Source organism: Aulostomus chinensis, chromosome 10 (genome assembly GCF_037954235.1).
Source record: "Aulostomus chinensis isolate RoL2024-O1b breed Wild chromosome 10, RoL_Achi_v1.0, whole genome shotgun sequence".
NCBI classification, from domain to species: domain Eukaryota; kingdom Metazoa; phylum Chordata; class Actinopteri; order Syngnathiformes; family Aulostomidae; genus Aulostomus; species Aulostomus chinensis.
This window is the reverse complement of record NC_141329.1, coordinates 17,178,692-17,197,402: the sequence shown is the minus strand read 5'-3', so window position 1 is coordinate 17,197,402 and position 18,711 is coordinate 17,178,692. Positions and strand designations below refer to the sequence as shown.

The 18,711-nt window shown below is 38.5% G+C and overlaps 1 protein-coding gene and 1 pseudogene across 11 annotated transcripts in view; one reads left to right on the top strand and one right to left on the bottom strand.

Moving 5' to 3' along the window:
- myo18ab (myosin XVIIIA b) overlaps nt 1–18,711 on the top strand; it is a 148,144-nt gene that overhangs the window by 97,147 nt on the left and 32,286 nt on the right. For all 11 annotated transcript variants that reach the window (XM_086216186.1, XM_086216185.1, XM_086216182.1 and 8 more), the window contains 10 exons: nt 2,058–2,201; nt 3,171–3,260; nt 3,865–3,984; nt 11,015–11,126; nt 14,740–14,867; nt 15,417–15,571; nt 15,993–16,116; nt 17,139–17,246; nt 17,466–17,558; nt 18,414–18,524. In XM_086216186.1, the coding sequence (XP_086072312.1) occupies nt 2,058–2,201; nt 3,171–3,260; nt 3,865–3,984; nt 11,015–11,126; nt 14,740–14,867; nt 15,417–15,571; nt 15,993–16,116; nt 17,139–17,246; nt 17,466–17,558; nt 18,414–18,524 (1,185 nt within the window). The remainder of the gene's footprint in view (nt 1–2,057; nt 2,202–3,170; nt 3,261–3,864; nt 3,985–11,014; nt 11,127–14,739; nt 14,868–15,416; nt 15,572–15,992; nt 16,117–17,138; nt 17,247–17,465; nt 17,559–18,413; nt 18,525–18,711) is intronic.
- LOC147254536 (cold shock domain-containing protein E1 pseudogene) lies at nt 5,337–8,242 on the bottom strand (annotated as a pseudogene).

Genomic DNA, 18,711 nt, shown 5'->3' with positions numbered 1-18,711 from the left:
CTCTTCAACAAGCTGCCAGTGTACCACAGATGCTTTAATGTGTGCTTGAGACAGATGAGCAGTTAAAGCACAGGCAGGATTGTGCTTAAATAGAATATGTTTCTAGGTACAGGAGGCTGGGAAGTGTTAACTTCTCCTCACTTTGATCAGCTTGTCAGGAGTCTCCTGTCTTGAAGGAGATTTTTTTTGTAGAGTTCTGAATCAAAGTAAACTGCTATCAACATTTTATTTTTGAGCTTAAGCATTTACTCCATACGACTCCGTTCAGAGAATTCTCAGATCAACTCAAAAAACAAACAAGCAAAACAAACTTTCTTTAAGTTTATTTAGGCGGTGTGGCTCAGGGGTAGAGTGGCCGTCTAGCAACCAAAGGGTCGCTGATTCGATCCTCAACCCCAGTGACCATGTCGAAGTGTCCTTGAGCAAGCTACTGAACCCATAATTGCTCCTGATGAGTAGGTTGGCGCCTTGCATGGCAGCCTCCACCATCAGTGTGTGTGTGTGTGTGTGTGTGAATGGGTGAATGAGATGACACTGTAAAGCGCTTTGAGTACCGCTAAGGTAGAAAAGCGCTTTATAAAATTGAGTCCATTTACCATTTATTCAGCTCTGATATATTTGGTTAAAGATTAACAAATAGAAATCCTAATACATGACCTGCATGCCAGTATATCAATAAAAAGCTTGAAAATGTGAATTTAAACAGTTTGTGTACAGAACATCAGGAAGTTAGGATAATGGCTCTGTTAGTCCCAACTTCCCCCTCAATTCAACGTCAAGATTCAAGTTATGGCCTCCATAGGTCATTTTTATTGTTGTAATGTCTCTCCTGGTGGTGATTTAAATGTACCATCCTCGACATGATTTTTCCATAATCGATAGCAAATTGGTTTACCCCACACATGTTCATGTCCCCCTCTGTTTCTATAGTTATTCTTTCAAGACATTGTGAAGCATCAGGCTGGCATTACTCCATCTATTATTGTTGTTGTTTTGTTGATATATTACAAATTCCATCTGAAGTGACATTGGTTTACAAATTACAAATTAGTGCTGTCAGGCAATTAAAAAATTTATCTAATTAATCACAGGATTTGTAATTAATTAAATTAATCGCCTTTTAATCTCATGTCTGCTGAAGGTCAGCAAATAAAGAATTCAATTTCTAGGACATTACAAAATTGTAGTGCATGCCTAATCAAATGAATACACTAAGAAGAGAAGATTTGAAATCCACATTTTTATTGGTGATTGAATAAACTTAGTCAGAGCATCTTAAGGCTGAGTCTTAAATAGGCACTTTGACTAGCGATGCATGTGTGAAGTGACGTACCACTGCCAAGTACGGGTCCTTCAATGGGCCACATTTAAAATGCTTGTCTGGGCAAAATTCGCATTGAATTGCCACTCAAGTGTGCTATAATTGATCTTGCGTTAATTTTTATAATGCGTTAATTTGCAGTGTATTTAATTAATCTAATTAATGCAATAAAGTGACATCCCTATGACAAATATTTTCAGACAGCTGACTGGTTGTGGAGTCAGAAACTGTACCCTAACTGGAGGAAATATCAAATCTGCTGGAGACTTCTCATTTTTAATCCACATATAGTGCTGCAGTGATTTTTATTTCTGACTGCATTTTCAAGTGTAAACTAAATAATATACACACTGTACTGTATATGTGTGCACAATATATGACATACTTGTGTATATATACATGTTATTCCTTATGTTTTCATCTCCCTAGTAACAACATTTTAAGATTGCAGATTGTTAGTTGTCCAGCTGTTATATTCAACCTATTTAAGAAAATTGCACCTAAGATTGTTGTAGCTTTCACATTTGGGGTTTTAGACAGGATGTTCATGGAGTCAGTCAATTTACAATTCACCCCTCACCTCCAGTATGGCCAGGAGGCTTGGGTGCTGGCTTTGCCTGGGCACTATTTATCCCATTGGGCCAGTGAGCACCTGAACACCCTTGCCTAACTGGCTACCATTGCTCAACTCTATTCAGTCTCTGTATTTCTGTTTCCTCTGCTGACAATGTTCCAGATCCAGGACCTGGCCATCCGCTGCATCCAGAAGAACATAAAGAAGAACCGTGGTGTTAAAGATTGGCCGTGGTGGAAACTCTTTACAACCGTCAGACCTTTGATAGAGGTGCAGCTGACTGAGGAACAGATCCGCGGCAAGGACGTAAGCGTAACACACACATCACACTTTTCACTAAGAGGGGCAAGAGAGGTTTCAACTGACCAGTTATAGAAAAATATCAAAAAACAATGTAAATAGTGTCAGAAATCCATATATCATAAAGGTGACACTAGTGAAGCGCTTTCTTTCTTGTCAACCAACAGAGTCTTTTGTCCCTTTGCACAAACACTTTTCAGACCCAGGCCTGTTATTTAGTATGACAGAGACAGATATGTTTGGGCTTTTAGCATTGGACTGCTGCCAGATAACAACAGAGAGACAGAAAACATCACATTGCTTCTGCGCCAATTGTCTTTTCTTGGCTGTAAATAAAACCTTTGGTTCTAATGCTGTTATTTTCCTTGGCAGAAATCCACAAATAAAAATGATGATAATGATCGAGATCAGTTTTGTTACTCTGTAACCCTCATGCTGTTAGCTGTTGTTTTGATGATAGAAGTCTTTTCTTAGTGGTCTGAATCCAAATTAAATTCTGTTAAATTGGAACTTGTAGACCTTAGTGCTGGCTTCACACTTTGTTTGAACTTGATTTTCAAGTAAATGCTAATGAGCTTTACATTTTGCATATTTGGATTTGGAATATATGCCCAAAAGCATAATTGACATTACTTGAAATAGCCTTTGTGTGGTAAAATGTAGGACTGATATTTTGTAGCTTAAAAAAAAAAAAAAAATGCAATCATCAGGTTGGTAATTGCTGATGTATATCATTCTGGAACTCAAAAGGGTTCTTAGGCAGAACTACAATTCTATCAAATATGTCATATTAAACATTATCAGCTCAAATTTTAGAGGTAGATATCAAACATAATGAACAATATCTAGCCATTCTTTGTGTCTACCACAACTTCACGTTTGCTTCAGGACTGTATCCATTTGTAATCACATGTAGTATCATCATTATTGTAGTATCCACATTATTACATCCATCATTCCCATCTCTCCTGTCAGGAAGAGATCCAGCAGCTGAAGCAGAAGCTGGAGAAGGTGGAGAAAGAGAGGAATGAGCTGAGACTTAACAGTGATCGCCTTGAGAGTCGAGTAAGCTCTACACCAACACAAACACACACACAAAGAGAGTCAGAAAGAGAGAGAGATCAATTTGTAAAATTTGGTTTCAAGTCCTAAGTCTTTAACCTGGGACAACAAATACATTTTTCCTTTTTAATGTTATCTTAAATTCAGTGTGTATTTTTAAGTGATACACTCGTGAATAGCTTTAAATATTGCACTCAAATAAAAGTGCTTCTGTGAAATAGGCTTCAGGCTTTAAGGGAAAAAAAAAATTGTTTCACACCACCAGTGTGTGACTAGTCCATACTCAACTGCCGTCAGGTGAACATAAACTCATCTGACTGCACCTTCATTCTGTTTTCCAGTGAGGTGCTCTGACTCTTCTGAACAAACAGTGATTGTATCACATTTGCTCTGGAGAGCAACAAACCTCAGCTACTGTCTTAACACAATCCCGTGTGTTCTCCGGGCATCAAGAAATGTGCTCCTACATTCATATTAGCATCTATTACAACCTCATGCCCCTTATGATATTCAATGCCCTCAGTTATGTAATTCTCAAAAATCTGCATTATACATGATATGAGGAAAAAAACTCCATGCTATTGCTGGTGTGTGTCTGTTTCATCAGATCACAGAGCTGTCGTCAGAGCTAGCTGATGAGCGTAATACAGGAGAGTCAGCCTCCCAGCTGCTGGAGACGGAAACTTCTGAGAGACTGCGCCTGGAGAAGGACATGAAGGATCTGCAGGTACACACAACACTACACTCACACTCACACACACACACACACACACACACACACACACACACACACACACGCTGCACTTGGGGAGGTGTTATAAAGTAAGTAATGAACATGCCTGTAGAATAAGACATGACAAACAGCCGTGTGTGTTCACATCTTGTGTGGCTTCAGTGTTACTGAAGATGTAGGTGTGATAAAACTGCAGGACCTCCCCTGCAATAATGGGTGTCATTTACTGATCAAATTAAAGAATTCACACCAACTAAAAGACTCTTATTTCTCTATAAACTATTGCACTCTTTGAAAACTGCAGATAAATGTTGACTACACAGGAAATTACATTAATGGGGCACAGACAACTCCTGTGTAAAAATGGCCACATATCCAACCCTTGCCAACAATGGTTGCCAGCCAAAATCTTAACCATATCCAACAGGAGAGAACATATTGCACATATTTTAGAATCGCTTCAGTGGCTCCCACTTCATTTTGGAGTGGATTCAATGATCATTTTTAAAGCTAGTCAGGGTTTAGCTCCAGTAAGTACAGCTAACATCGTAATGTTCACCAGATAAACAGGCCATTCCTGACCATCCCTCAAACTTCAGAATTACCTGGGCCCCCTGGTGGAAGTTATGGAAAGAACTTCCGGAAGAGATCAGAATAGAAACTACAATGAATACATAAAGTGATATAATAAATTAAATAAGAAGAGACTTGTAATGGGAAATTTTAATATTACATTATGTTTTTTTTAATGTTTGCACTATGTTTGAATTCTGTGGTTTAGTGACCTTAAGTTCGAGACAGTCGTATGTCTGAAAAACATCTTGTATTCGATTTCCTCTTTCTGCATTGAGGTTATAAGTTCCCTGTGTTCTTCATTTTCATTTTGTCTGGCAGGTGTGTAAGCTAGCAAGGGCTCAACTTCTAGTTCTTCTTTTCATATGACAGCTTTCTTTCTGCTCTTAGAATGCCCAGCAACGGGATTGTATAAAGGTTCAATTGACTCTGTACTCTATGGATTCTTCTTCAGTACATAATTTTTGTGTGTTCAACAAATTTCCCTCTTGCAAGATTAAAGATTTGCTCAGACTCAATAACAGTTTGTTTAAGTGTTACTTCTCATCTCACCAGAGCTTTGAGCCTATGGGGACAAACAGTGTGTCGACCTTAAAAAAAATTTCCACCACAGACTTTGCATACGTTATCATGCTAAGTTTCCTCAGATATCACCAGAGACAAAGATTACACATCCCCAATGGTAATATGTGTGTACATATTTTTATTTTAATTCTTTGTATGCAAACAAGTGACAAATCAAGCTCTACTTGTCCCTACTGGCTCTATATTCCTCAGTCCATCTGTCCATTGATTACACTAGGCTGGTGAGGCTTTGTAGAGTCAGCACCATGGGGCTGTCTTACAATGACCTAGTGAGGAGCAGTGGCATAGTCCAGAGGGATGTTCTTGAGTCTGTTCATTAGATAGTCAGTCACCTGTGGTTTGGGCCTTTATCTTACTTTGTGTACATTGCAGGTTTTATATTTCTCCATGTTATGGTTGAGAATAACAGAGAACTCCATGTGTAGTCCAGTGTTAAGCCTCACACCATCCTGCACTTCTTCTACATGGTGCAAAAGCTTCTTTCTTGTACCCATTCGATACTTGATTAAGCTAATAACACTGTTGATACACTGCAACATTGCTCTATGCTGGGGGACCACATTATATGCAGTCTTTTGTCCAGAATGAGACACTATTTAGACCTGTAACTTCAAAGTTCTCCTGTCGGCACACAATCTACTGGGTTCACCCAACCCATTTTTCCAAATGGATAATGCTGTCTTATAGTTCCTCCTCCCTCTGTGACTTCAATAAGTCCTTCATATTCTTTCTGGGAGGGGTCCACATTTTTGGTGGTGGTGCACTCAACTTCCTCCTCAAGATGCTGCTCAAACTGTGTATGGAAGGATGCTGCGCCCCTTGGGCAGCTTTGAAATTTTTTACGCTATATGTTTTTTCTAAGCGTACAGCTCATCAGGCTCCACAGTGAATTCCACCTCATCTGAGATCAGCAGATCAATCGTTCCCTCCTCTTTCGCGTTTCTCCTTTGTGAAGCTTTACAGAATCTTGAAGAATGACAATGTTAGTCACCTTCTCCTGGTGGTTTTTTATGGTTGGTGGTAATGTTAAATAGGATATGGTCTTCTTCGAAAAGGGTAATGTGGACTTAACCTGATTGTTAAGTCCACTTTGTGTCCGACCTCAGGAGCCTTTAAATCCCCCTTAAACTGACTTTGATGACAAATGATGTCCTCTCCACATCAGTTTGTGCAATGAATCTGAAGGACTTCTTTGTAGCACACACCACACACTGGCACCTCATTTTCTTTTTCTTCACAGGTTGATTACTCTGAGTGCTACCTGCACCAGTATGCTAGTTGGTTTCTATATGGTTATGGCGTTGTTCCAGGATTTTATTGCTTCTTGTGATTTAAACCAATGAAGGGACCCTTTTTCAACATTTCCTCTGTGTTGTAGTTTCATTTGTTTGAGGAGTTTTCTCTGCAGTTTCTTGAAGCTGTTGCAGATGGTACAAAATTTCTCTTATTCAGATGTGTTTGATATTTTGTAGAGTTAGCCAAACAAAACTGTATGCATTTTCTTCCCAAAATAATGTACCATTAACATGCATTCATGCATGCACACAACATTCGCGCTCACTGGAATCGATGAGGGAATTGTTAGCAAAATTGTTTAATGATTCCAAGGAATTGAAACACTGGAAACCGAATCTCTAAAAGAGCCAGTTCGATTCCCATCCCTACTGAGGACCAGGTTTCAACTTCTGCAGGGCTTGGACACTGCTTATACTTGCTTGCTATGCTTTCAAATATCTTTTTAAACATTTGTTTGTTGTCTTAATTTTGTATGAAGCCGTCTAAATTTGTTTGAAAGTGCTTTAATAGATAAAAATTGATTATTTTATTACGTTTGTTAGACAGCATTGCGCAACAGTTCGTGTTTGAGCAGCGAGCTTTTGTACATATTGTAAAGCAGTAGCTGCTGGTCTATATCTGAATTTAACATTAGGACATTAGCATCCATTATTGAACAGCAGATCTGTGAGACTGCCCTGATTTTTGCACTGGTGGGATTTCACACTCAATTATAAACTTGCAGTGAGTCAGAATATATTTTGTAAAATGTCTCTTGCGGCATTAAATTTTGATAGCTGAAAGACTGTTTCCTATTTAAACAACGCAGGGCTGTTTTGTCAAGACATTCAGGGAGTAATAATTCAAAACCCAGGAGCAACACTGTCTATCCATTAAACTACAATCTATTACACACACAGTTGCTCTCTTCTATCTAATGTTCCACTTTAAATTCCAGACTGTATCCTAATAGAATTATTTTGCTTAAGAACATAATCAGTTGTAGCTTACAAATGTAAATGGTCATGGATTGGACATTCTTTACTTGAAATACAAGCTGCCAATTGTCAGATACAGAGTAGGAGAAGCAGATCTGGTGACCTACACATTTCAAACTAAAAACTTAAGCTGTGAATGAAATGTAAAGTAAATCTCCTGTACATTTGGAGGTGCAAATATATGTGTCATGCAGAGGGACTTAGATGTCAGCCATTATAGAAGGGTTAGTACTGAAAAGGTGCAGAGAACATCTGTCCAAGGCATATAACGCATTGTAACTATTGATGGGAGCGAAAGTAGCTGTGGTAAAATGTAATCTATCCTTCTGTTCTCTTAGAAGCTACAATTTATTTTCTTCCAAAAGAAAGTCATTAATTTATGTCAAATATCCAAACTCTGAAGGGAGTGAGTCCTTTTGACTTTTGTGATTTTTTTAAACTTCTCATTTAGCGCCTGAGTTTACTGTTATAATGGGTTGCTTTGCTTGGTTTTACAGTTTCTTTGGTAATTTCTCAGAGGGAATTATTCAATTTGGAAGTTTTCGAGGCTAAAACAGAAACAAATCTGATTTAGAATCATAAGCTTTTGTAATTGATACTAAATTTGTACCCAAAGACTCATGAATTGCGGGCAGGCTCTCTTGTTTGCAATAAACTTTGCAGCTACAGTGAAAGATGGCCACATAAACGGTACAACAATTGAGCAGCTTCCCTGAGAGGACACAATGACTCATGCGCTAATTCGCTCAGGTTGTGTAGATAACTCCTGTTTGCATTCACACCTGTGCTGTCCACTTGTAATAAGATCCCCTGGCAGCCATTATTAGACCCCACCAGCAGTGACGCAGAGCAGTCATTTATGTATGCATGCTCACACACAGACACACACACACACGCAGCAGAGTTTGTGGCGAGTAATTGTTAAATCATATTGTCAAGCCATTTCTCCACCACGGCCTTCCTCTCACTCATTTCATTTTCCATTTGACACCTGCCAAGATGTTGTAGTTTCCTATTTTTATTTGGGAATAGATTTGTTTCAAATGGCTGCACAGATAACCTGAATGAGTGGCTGGATACAAATGGTTTGGTGAGAGAAGTGTGGGATGGATGGTTTTGTTTTCAGTCATTAATGAAACTTGGCACTGAGAAGACAAGTGGATATGTTAGTAGAGCTGGCTATGCTGCAATAGGCAGTCTCACCGACACTTCGTTCAAGATGGCAACTGTAATACTGTATTACAATGTGGTCCTGTGTGGTCACAGTTAAAAATTTACCATATGAATATATATTTAGAAATTTTAAACATAAAGATTTAATAAGAGCTTAGAACAGAGGAGGGGATGATATTGAATCTCCTAAAGTAATTTTGCTTTCTTTACTTTGTCTTTATTGGCTATAAGCAGTGTTGTATAGTTTGATTGTGGTAAAACATAGATGTTCTCTGTTTGGACATTTCCAGTATCAAAATTTAGACTCATGTTTCGTAAAAAAAAACATCTTTTGTCTTTATCATTGATGTTTCAGAGTGGTAGGCAGGTTTTGAAGGTAAATTGTGAATGATATAGGTGTTTCTAGAGGCAGACTCTGACGCTATCAAACTTCACCAGTGTAATTCCTTCATCCTTTGTGGATTTGACCTGAAGCAGCAAAGATATCAGGCAAGCGGCATATACACCATGAAGACAAATAAAAGCCAGTGTGCAGAGCCGGAGGATATACCATTATTAAAGATTTAGCCAGAAGAAATGAATATGTTAGGTGAGAAGAGGAAGAGGACATTGACAACAGAAACAAATCCATTGTTTGTTCATCTTAGCCTTGAGATGCTTTCAGGAAAGACAGCCCTGTTGTTTCTGTGTACCAGAGGATAGACCTGCTGTGGTACACACACATATTGCTCTCGTCTGTACCAACTAAGAAGAGCTGGGATCTCACGACCAGATTGTCAAAGATAGACGATGTCACGCTCAACCTGGGTGTCACCAAATGTATACAAAGACAATGTGGCACCAAAGATGGACAGAGTGATGAGCATGCTTAACCTGGCCTTGGGTGCTTAATTTGCTAGACATTCAATGCCAATGATAGTCAAAAGCTTTATGTTTCGATATTGCCCATCCATCTGTCTGTGGCATTCTCATTTACACAATCGCAGAAACGCTGTTAGAATAAAAAAAAAAGATTAAAAGATTTTGGTTGTTAAAGGTCAAGGTCACTATCACTGAGGGTATGATGATACAAGTCACCCGCAATACTCACAATACCATATGATGGACCAGTATTTGGCAACTGGCAAAACTGGCCCTGAAGCAATGCCAAATTATTTTTTTCATTTTGTTTCATTTTCATTTATTGTATTATTTTGACTGTTAAAATGTATTGCTTTATTTCATTGTTTATCTTCAAAAACACATTTTAATCTCAAAAGTTCTGAAGGAAAATCAAAACATTTTGTAGCTTGTATGTGTGTCGAGACGTGTTTCGTTGAAGTAATGACACCATCTGTTGACTTCCCAGTAGCTCCAAAACTGTCGCCATTACCTGTTGAACACCTTCAGGTCTGCCATTGGCCTTTTGTGCTGCTTGTAGGGATCCACTAATTGTATAATAATAATATAACAATATGTTGAGATATGAAAACCTGGTACTGTGCATAGCTCACTGCAGGTGCTTGACTTTTACATGCTGGTGCCTCTGTGCTGTGTGGAGAAATAGACATGGTCTGTATTTAAGTGATTTATATTTGTATGTATTATATATATATATATATATATATATATATATATATATATATATATATATATTTATATATATATATGTGTGTATATATATATATATATATATGTGTGTGTGTGTGTATATATGTGTGTGTTTAATCTCTGCAGGATTTGAGTAACTTGGAAGCAGCTGGGATGAATATTGCTGTCAATGTTCCTCTTCATACTTCTTAGCCACCAATATTTAGCATGTTTACAAGAAGACACTCTTAACAGTATTTTTTTAATCAAGTTCACTTTTTTAATCTTTGATGAAACCTTTTATGATAATCGGATGTCCTGACCCACCATCTAATGGCTTAGAGCAGCTGCCAATTGTTGCCTGCCACCACAAGATCCACTGGGTCAGTTATTCATATCGCCTTGGTTGGGGATTTAAACAGACACAATCATTTGGTTGGGTGTCTATTTGGAAGGAAATAGCATTATTCTTCCCCATGCTACATCCTTCCAGAGATGTTCCTCACTCTCCCTCCACCATCAAGTGAAACGATCCAGCTGATGTCACCACATTTGAAAGAAACAAATGCTTAGGAATTTTATCTTAAGTGTTAATTGCAGAATAACTGTGGATAACTTTTGTAATTGTAGTTTCTTGTCTCACAGGGGTATTATTCAATATGACGTTGATAGCATCCAACACTTGTCTTTTTGGGAACCTCTAGACTTGGTTGGCCCCAGTGTGGGGATTGTAGTGTCCAGTTTGTTTCTATTTGGCTTCCAGCCTCCAGCCTCTAGCCTCCAGGGCTAATATATAGTGACAGATGTGTTTGTGTTGTCATGGTAACCTGTTCTTCCTTCATCTCTATCAGGCCAAATTTGACACCATGAAGAAACAAATGGAGTCCATGGAGATGGAGGTTATGGAAGCCCGACTCATCAGGGCCTCCGAACTCAATGGAGAGATGGATGACGATGACACAGGTATCTCTCTCTCTCTCTCTCTCTCTCTCACACAGTAATAAATATGGAATCTATCTTCATTTCCTATGCACAAAGGAAATAAAAAGACAATTTGAAGTTGCTTAGGAGATTCTTTTTATATCAGATCAGTGACTAACCCCCCCTCAGTTATTCATTCCAAAAAAAACCTCCTCGCAAAATCCAAACAGTTTTTTTTCTACTTATTTTCAATTCTTAATGGCAGCTGAAGCAAGAAGGAATGTTAAGCAAATGTAAAGTTTATATTATAATTTGCTGTGCATGTAAAGAATCAAACCTAACTTCCTGTCATTCTGTGATTGTGGATATCTCGTTCTCACAGTGCCCATTAATTAAGACTTCAATGACAAAGTAAGTTTTAAAAGTGATGCAGCATGTGAAAGAATAAAAAAAGCTTCCTTCCTTGCTGTTAGAACATATTAGTTCATTTCCATCACAGGCATCAGGTTCCAAATATTTTATAAGCACTGAGTTTATGAAAATGTGCTGTTACGTTGGAGTCATAACACAAACTTCTTCTTTTTTTAAATAGAGACTACATGTCAAGAGAAAAGAGGCTGTAGAGTTTGCCAAGGCCTCTCCCAGGTTACTGCTGTGTGACTAACAAAAACTTGCCCTTTCTTTATATTCAGACGTGCTGCTGATTTTGGTGACGACAAGGCAGACATGGTGTGGTGTTAAGGCAAAGATATCATTACATAGCACACATCTCAATAAATGGGTCTTGATAAGATTTTATCACAATATATTGTAATATTCTGCATAGTTTGCTGAAAATTTCCCAAAGGAAATGTAAATAGAGCTTGCTGTGTACCATATGGTTAGTCTTTACATCACACTTGTTTTATATGACTGGAGGCCTGACCCTCATATCAGTCTTGATGTATCACAGAAGGGTAATGAAAAGGAAGTGTAATATTTCGCTGTATCAATTTTATTACCCAGCCCTCGCAGACAGGCAGCAGTCCAAAGGTTAGTAACTTAATATGAGTAGCCACATTTTCGGAAGATGTTATAAAATTCCCAACTTTTCTCTTTGAAATCAGTTTCACGGTCACAAATCAGGCACAGCCAGAAACAGAGGACAGGTGGTTTGGGTTTGCTGTGTGCTGTCGGTGCCACCACACCACTGAGCTGCTCCTCCCTTTCAGAACTTATCTGTGGTGTGTGATGGTGTAGTGAGTCATGTTCTCAAACAGTCTTTTGATATTGAACTTAAAAAAAAAAAGAAAGAAGAGATTTGTATCATGGCAAATCACAACAGAAGTTATCTCATGACACTTTGCAAGTAGAGCAGGTTGATATTAGCCCATATACAAGTCCATTCAAGAGGGAAATAAAATATATACATGTATGTGTTGTGTAGCACATTTTTATCAGTATTCTGTTATTGAGTTGAGTTGAGCTGAGTGTGAATCACTTGTTTAAAGTGTGCGTGCTTGCGTGTTTGTGTGTGTGTGTGTGTGTGTGTGTGTGTGTGTGTGTGTGTGTGTGTGTTCCTGTCAAGGTAAAGGAACTGCAGGGAACAGGTCTGGTCGATTCTTTGACTAAGCCAAGAAAAATCCATTTTGGAGAAGTACATTAGAAAATGGAGCAAAAGTACAAATGAAGAAAGGATTGGGTTCCAGACGCTGTGCAGAGAGAGTGCCAGCTGTCTTTGTGTGGTGTGCCGGCTTTGTGAATGTCGAATCGATTTTTCTGAGTATCCTCTTGTTGCGTAGGTTGAAACAGCTCTGCTTGTTTGTAGCAGAGCTTTGATTCAGTGACTTGAGACTGCAACACAATATTGAAATTATCTTTCATGTTTGACTTGGAGCATATCCACTATGTGTAGGTGAGGTGTACAGCAAGAGTGAAGGTCTTGATGAAAAAAATACACACACACACACATATATGTGTATATGTGTGTATATATGTAAGTATATATACGTATATGTATGTACATATATGTATATACTGTATATATGTCTGTGTGTGTGCATGTTTATATATATGTGTGTATGTGTGTGTAAATATACATTTGTATGCTTATATATGTATATATATACAGTATATGTATAAAGGAATATCACATCACTCGGAGTATTGTTCTGTTTAACTGAAATTTACAAAAATAAAATACATAAATAAGAAACGTAATAGTAACAGTAACATGGGTGATTGTGTGAAGTTCAGTGACATGTCCTGGCCAGGGGAAACTGAAAGTGACTCTGAAATCATTTTTGAGGTAGAGGACATTTCCATACTAGAATCCTGTGAAATTGTCATTCGTGTATTGCTTCAGCTCCATGAATGTGCTGTCTCCCCTCAGCATGCAACATGTCCAATATCTGTTTGACATTAAAGTTGAAGGGATGCTCCATTCCCAGCTGAAAGTACCCTATTGCCCAAAGCTGGATTTCTTGGAGCTGGAACCCTCCCATGTGAAAAAAAGAAAGCGAAAAGTTGCTAAAAACACTTTCTTGGCCAGAGCTGGAACTCTTGGTGCTGAAGCCAAATCCAAATGCAGGAGAGCAATTCAAAATTCAGCAGAATCCTAGCGCTCCTGAATAGTCAAAGCTAGCAAACAAAATAGGAAAAACACCTTTGAATGTTTTGTTTCAGTCTGATTTTAGTAGCCATAAAATGCATCTATTTAGATATGGCATCTCCTTTGTAGCTATCCAAATCTGGAACAATGGCAAAATACTGAAATGGAGCAGAGGAGAACCATAGACAGAGACTTACAGAACACATTGCACAGTGTTTTTTTTTTTTAAGCTTGCTCTTGTTCCAGGGTTTTGAATAACCTTTTGGCCATTTTCATTTCCCATTACTTTAGCAAAGAACTGATAAGAAAAGGAATCAAAGCACTGAGCAGGTGTTCCTATCTGCTTCCCTGATGAATATGTAAGGGGCTGACTCTGTCAGTGAATGACTTCTCATATAAAAAAAGTGTCTCAAATTAATCTATAGTGTCAACTCAATTTCTACTCGTACTGTACTGTTTTGTTACACATATAATATTACACAGATATTTCAATACATTATTTATCAATGGATTTCAACTTGCACATTTGGCTTTAACAAGGCTTGAGATCGGAATATTGAGTGTGTTTAAGTCTTTAGCATAACACAAGGGCTCAAGATAGTGGATGCCCTGATCGCCACAAGGTGTTTCACACACAGCTGAGACTGTCACATGACCACATCTCGTATGTGGCATGGAACTTTCTAAAGCATTTTAACAAATTGATCCTTTAGCTTTCAATTTGGATCACACTACAGTTGTTCTCTGTTGATGCATTGCTCCTACAGACTTCTTATCACAGGACCCCATGCTCTACAATGGAAATATCCACCTTGTAGTCTTTTCAGAATTTGAATTCAGCTTTGAATGAAATCGCATCAACACACAGCCTTATGAACAGGTGACATTCATTTGGCATAAACAAGCAGTTTATAACATCTCACCTCCACAACATTTAAACATTGAGTGAAGAAATGTCCAGGTGAAGAAGTGAACATTAGAAGGCATGTCATTCATTTGTGTTGTGGACAATACTATGGTTTATGCAAGTTGGTATAAAGAAAGTGATCTGTGCTGCTGTGACAGGAGGAGAGTGGAGGCTTAAGTATGAGCGAGCCATCAGAGAGATCGAGTTTACCAAGAAGAGACTGCAGCAGGAGTTTGATGACAAGCTGGAAGTAGAGCAGCAGAACAAGCGGCAGCTGGAGAGGAGGGTGAGTGATCTCATACACACACACACACACACACACACACACACACACACACACACAGAGCTTGCTTTTACTGATACATACTTTCACAATATTATTATCTTTTATGCAATGGATGAATGAATGCCCAAATGCCCACCCCTTGAAGAGAAACTGGGATAAGTCACACACTTGGCCAGTAAACCCAATAATAATCCAGAAATATGTAAAACAGAAGGTAGCCAGATTACCAGAGAAGGTCCCTGATTTCATCTGAAGCACCACCTCATGGTTCCTGTTTGTAATTATTATTATTAAACTATCACTTCAAATAATGGTTGAATTACAGTAACTTTTTTTTTTTTTTTTACAGATTCATGGTCCCCAGAAAATGAATCCCATCAATTTCAAAACTTAATACTGAATTATGATTTCTTTCTGCATGCCAAGGCACCACACATCCCTTTAGTTTATTTCTCTTAATTTCCCAGCAAAACGCCTCCTAGCTCATTCAGTCTAATTTTCTATCACCTCTGATTTTTTTTTTTTTTTTTGGAATGTTTGCTTATGCAGATCAGCGACCTGCAGGCAGATAATGAGGAATCACAGCGGAATATCCAGCAGCTGAAGAAGAAAACCCAAAGACTGACATCTGAACTTCAGGACACCAAACTTCACCTGGAGGGCCAACAGAGCCGCAACCATGACCTGGAGAAGAAACAGAGGAAGTCAGTACACAGCTTGTTATTTCAGAGCAGACATCTGTAGACACATGTGACTGAATACTGTTCCATTCCCTCCCTCAGTTAAGTGGTGTTGCTGTAGTTACAATAATAACAGCTAAAAAAAACTTATCCTGTGTTCCAGATTGTTTATAGCATCATGCTGTGCTGAGAGAAGAAGGACGTCTGCAGCTTTGTGTAGTGCAGCTAAAGTGTGTGTGTGTGTGTGTGTGTGTGTGTGTGTGTGTGTGTGTGTGTGTGTGTGTGTGTGTGTGTTTTTGGGTGTGAGTGAGTGAGACACAAACAGTCTGCTGCTGTATGTGTGTGATTGAGACTGTTTAACAACTTCTTGTTTGCATTCAGTCGATACATTTTAAAAGATTCTCAAATTATCACTTTTACTTATTGTGTGTGTGTCTGTGTGTAGGTTCGACAGTGAGCTGAGTGGAGCCCAGGAGGAAGTGCAGAGGGAGAGGACCTTCAGGGAGAAACTGGCCCGAGAGAAAGACATGCTGAGCGGAGAGGCCTTCAGCCTCCGTCAGCAGTTGGAGGTGTTCATTTCTTATCATGAAACTTGGGTTTGATGCGAGGATGTGCTTCTTTTGTGTATTTCTCAAGAGCTCCTTTATGATGTGCCCCAACCTGAATTTACAGGTCGCTTATTATTCGTCAAACTTAATTGTAGAAAGCCGAAATATAAATGTGCATGCTTTGAATTATTTAATTATATAATAGGATTCAACTAACAACTTACTTTGTATTCTATATCAATCCTGATTAATTGTTTTTTTTTTTTGTTTAATATTGATATCTAGAACAACCCATAACACATTTCTCAGAGCTGGAGGTGACATCAAATTTTTCATTTTGTGATAAACATGTCCAAGAGCTAAATACAGAATGTTCAGTTAATTGATTTACTAATGAATTGACCATTGAATTCAGTCATCATAGCGGTCTTTCTCATTTCACTGACATCATCATAGTATTAGCATGTGATAGCTGCAATCGTCCTTAACCGTGCAACTAGTCCTTAACCAAAGTATGTGGACAGATGAACACATAAAACTGCAGACTGCTGACGAGAGCAAAAATAGTGCAAACACTCTTCAGGCTTATCCCGAAATCCATGTGTCTTTCTGTTGTTTGCTTGACATGTTTTACAAGGTTAAGATCCTGAATGTCTCCATTTAACTCTGGAAACCTTATGTTCCCAGAGTCTCTGTTAACATTGCATTAAAATAAACAAATATACAGTTCATATAATTCAAACAAATTTATATATATTAATAAATAACATCATCCAACCAATCCTGTTTGCCAACATAGGACTACTACCAATGTAAGACGAAACAATGTCATGATAATTGATGGCCTCCTAGCTGTTTAACTGCAGCATTTAATCATTACCACGTTTGTTTTTGTTGTGCATGCACAAGGTTGTATTAATGGACCGTGTGTGTGTGTATGCATGTATGTGTTTGTGTGTATATTTGGTAGCTTTGTCAATAATTACTCATCTTTCCTTCATCTCATTTGTGTGTGTGTGTCCGTGTTCGTGTCTATCCTCCAGGACAAGGATCTGGAGGTGTGTGCAGTCAACCTGAAGCTGGACCAGCTAGAGGCCGAACTGCAGGATCTCAACTCTCAAGAGTCCAAAGATGAGGCATCACTGGCCAAGGTCTGCTTTGACTGCTTTCTTAGAATTCTGTGAGAAATATAGAAATACAGCTACTGAAGATGGAGGGAGCCTCTCTCTCCCTCCTTTTCCCTCTTCATCTCTGTCCCTCTCTTTCCTTCTCTAAATCTGTCTTTTTTCCATTTTCTGTCTTTGTTCCCGCCCCCGCTTTCCTGGCCCCCCTTCTTTTGAGGAACTAAATCTGTTTTGGTGATTCTTTAGGTGAGGAAGCAGCTTCGTGACATGGAGGCAAAGGTGAAGGACCAGGAGGAGGAGCTGGACGAGCAGGCCGGTACAATCCAGATGTTGGAACAGGTACACCTAAACCCAGAATGCTGCCATCATTAAAACATTATATATATTATATACATATATTACATATATTACATATAACATATGATCAGATTCTAGTTTATCAAGAGATCATGCTTGTGTGCGCTTGATTCAGTGAAGTTCAATATTCAGTGTTCTTTTAGCTCTGGTTTTGTCTCCACTTACTCATGAAGGAAAAATCACAAAAGATCATATGTATTCTTTTTTTCAAACGCAAATACAGTCAAACTTGAGACAAGATAAAAGCAAGCAAGCAAAAGCATCAGAAAAAAATCCGTCTAATTTTTTTTTACAGTAAATAAAAATAAAGAAAATTTTTAAGTGATTTTGTATGAATGCACACAGAGTGCTGAAAACTGTGTGAAGCTCCGGAGTCCTTTGAATCACAAGAGAGTATTGATGAATAGAGTTTTACAGGAAAATGACACCTCATCACTCAGCTACCAGCCAGAGCCAGTCTAATGTCACTTCTTGTCAGCACATCCATGTTGGTTTTTTTTTCCTTTCACGTGAAAACGTTGCATCAGTGAATTTCTTCCCACAAGAAATTGGTTGAATAAATGGATGTATACGCAGACAGGTGTACCATGAGAAATGTGAATATTTTATGTTCAGACATAGGAAAATCCGTGTTCATTTCAGTAAATAAGCAAAAGACCCAGGTCAGTGTTCACGTATTTTGTCATTCCAGCATTTAAAACCCCCTGTAGTTCATTAACAGTATAGGGCCCATCAGCAGCATATACACCAGAATATGAAAAATATGTGTGGAATAAGATATGGAAATGAGGCTGAATGCCCGCTAGAAAATGTGTTTCTCTCCTGTTTGCCTTTCAGGCCAAGCTGCGTCTTGAAATGGAGATGGAGCGCCTTCGTCAAACTCATTCCAAGGAGATTGAGAGCAAAGACGATGAGGTCGAGGACATCCGACAGTCATGTAGCAAGAAGGTAAAGAACTTCGTCACGCACAACAAACACACGTTTTTGATGCTAGCTAGTACGTTTTCAGTTACTCAAGGCTTATTTGTACAATAGTGATTATTTTTTTGTTTTGTTTAAAATAGACACAAAAACACAGCAGCAGCACATGAAGGCTGTTTATTGTGTCCTAGTCAGCCCAGCTCCACAACACAAA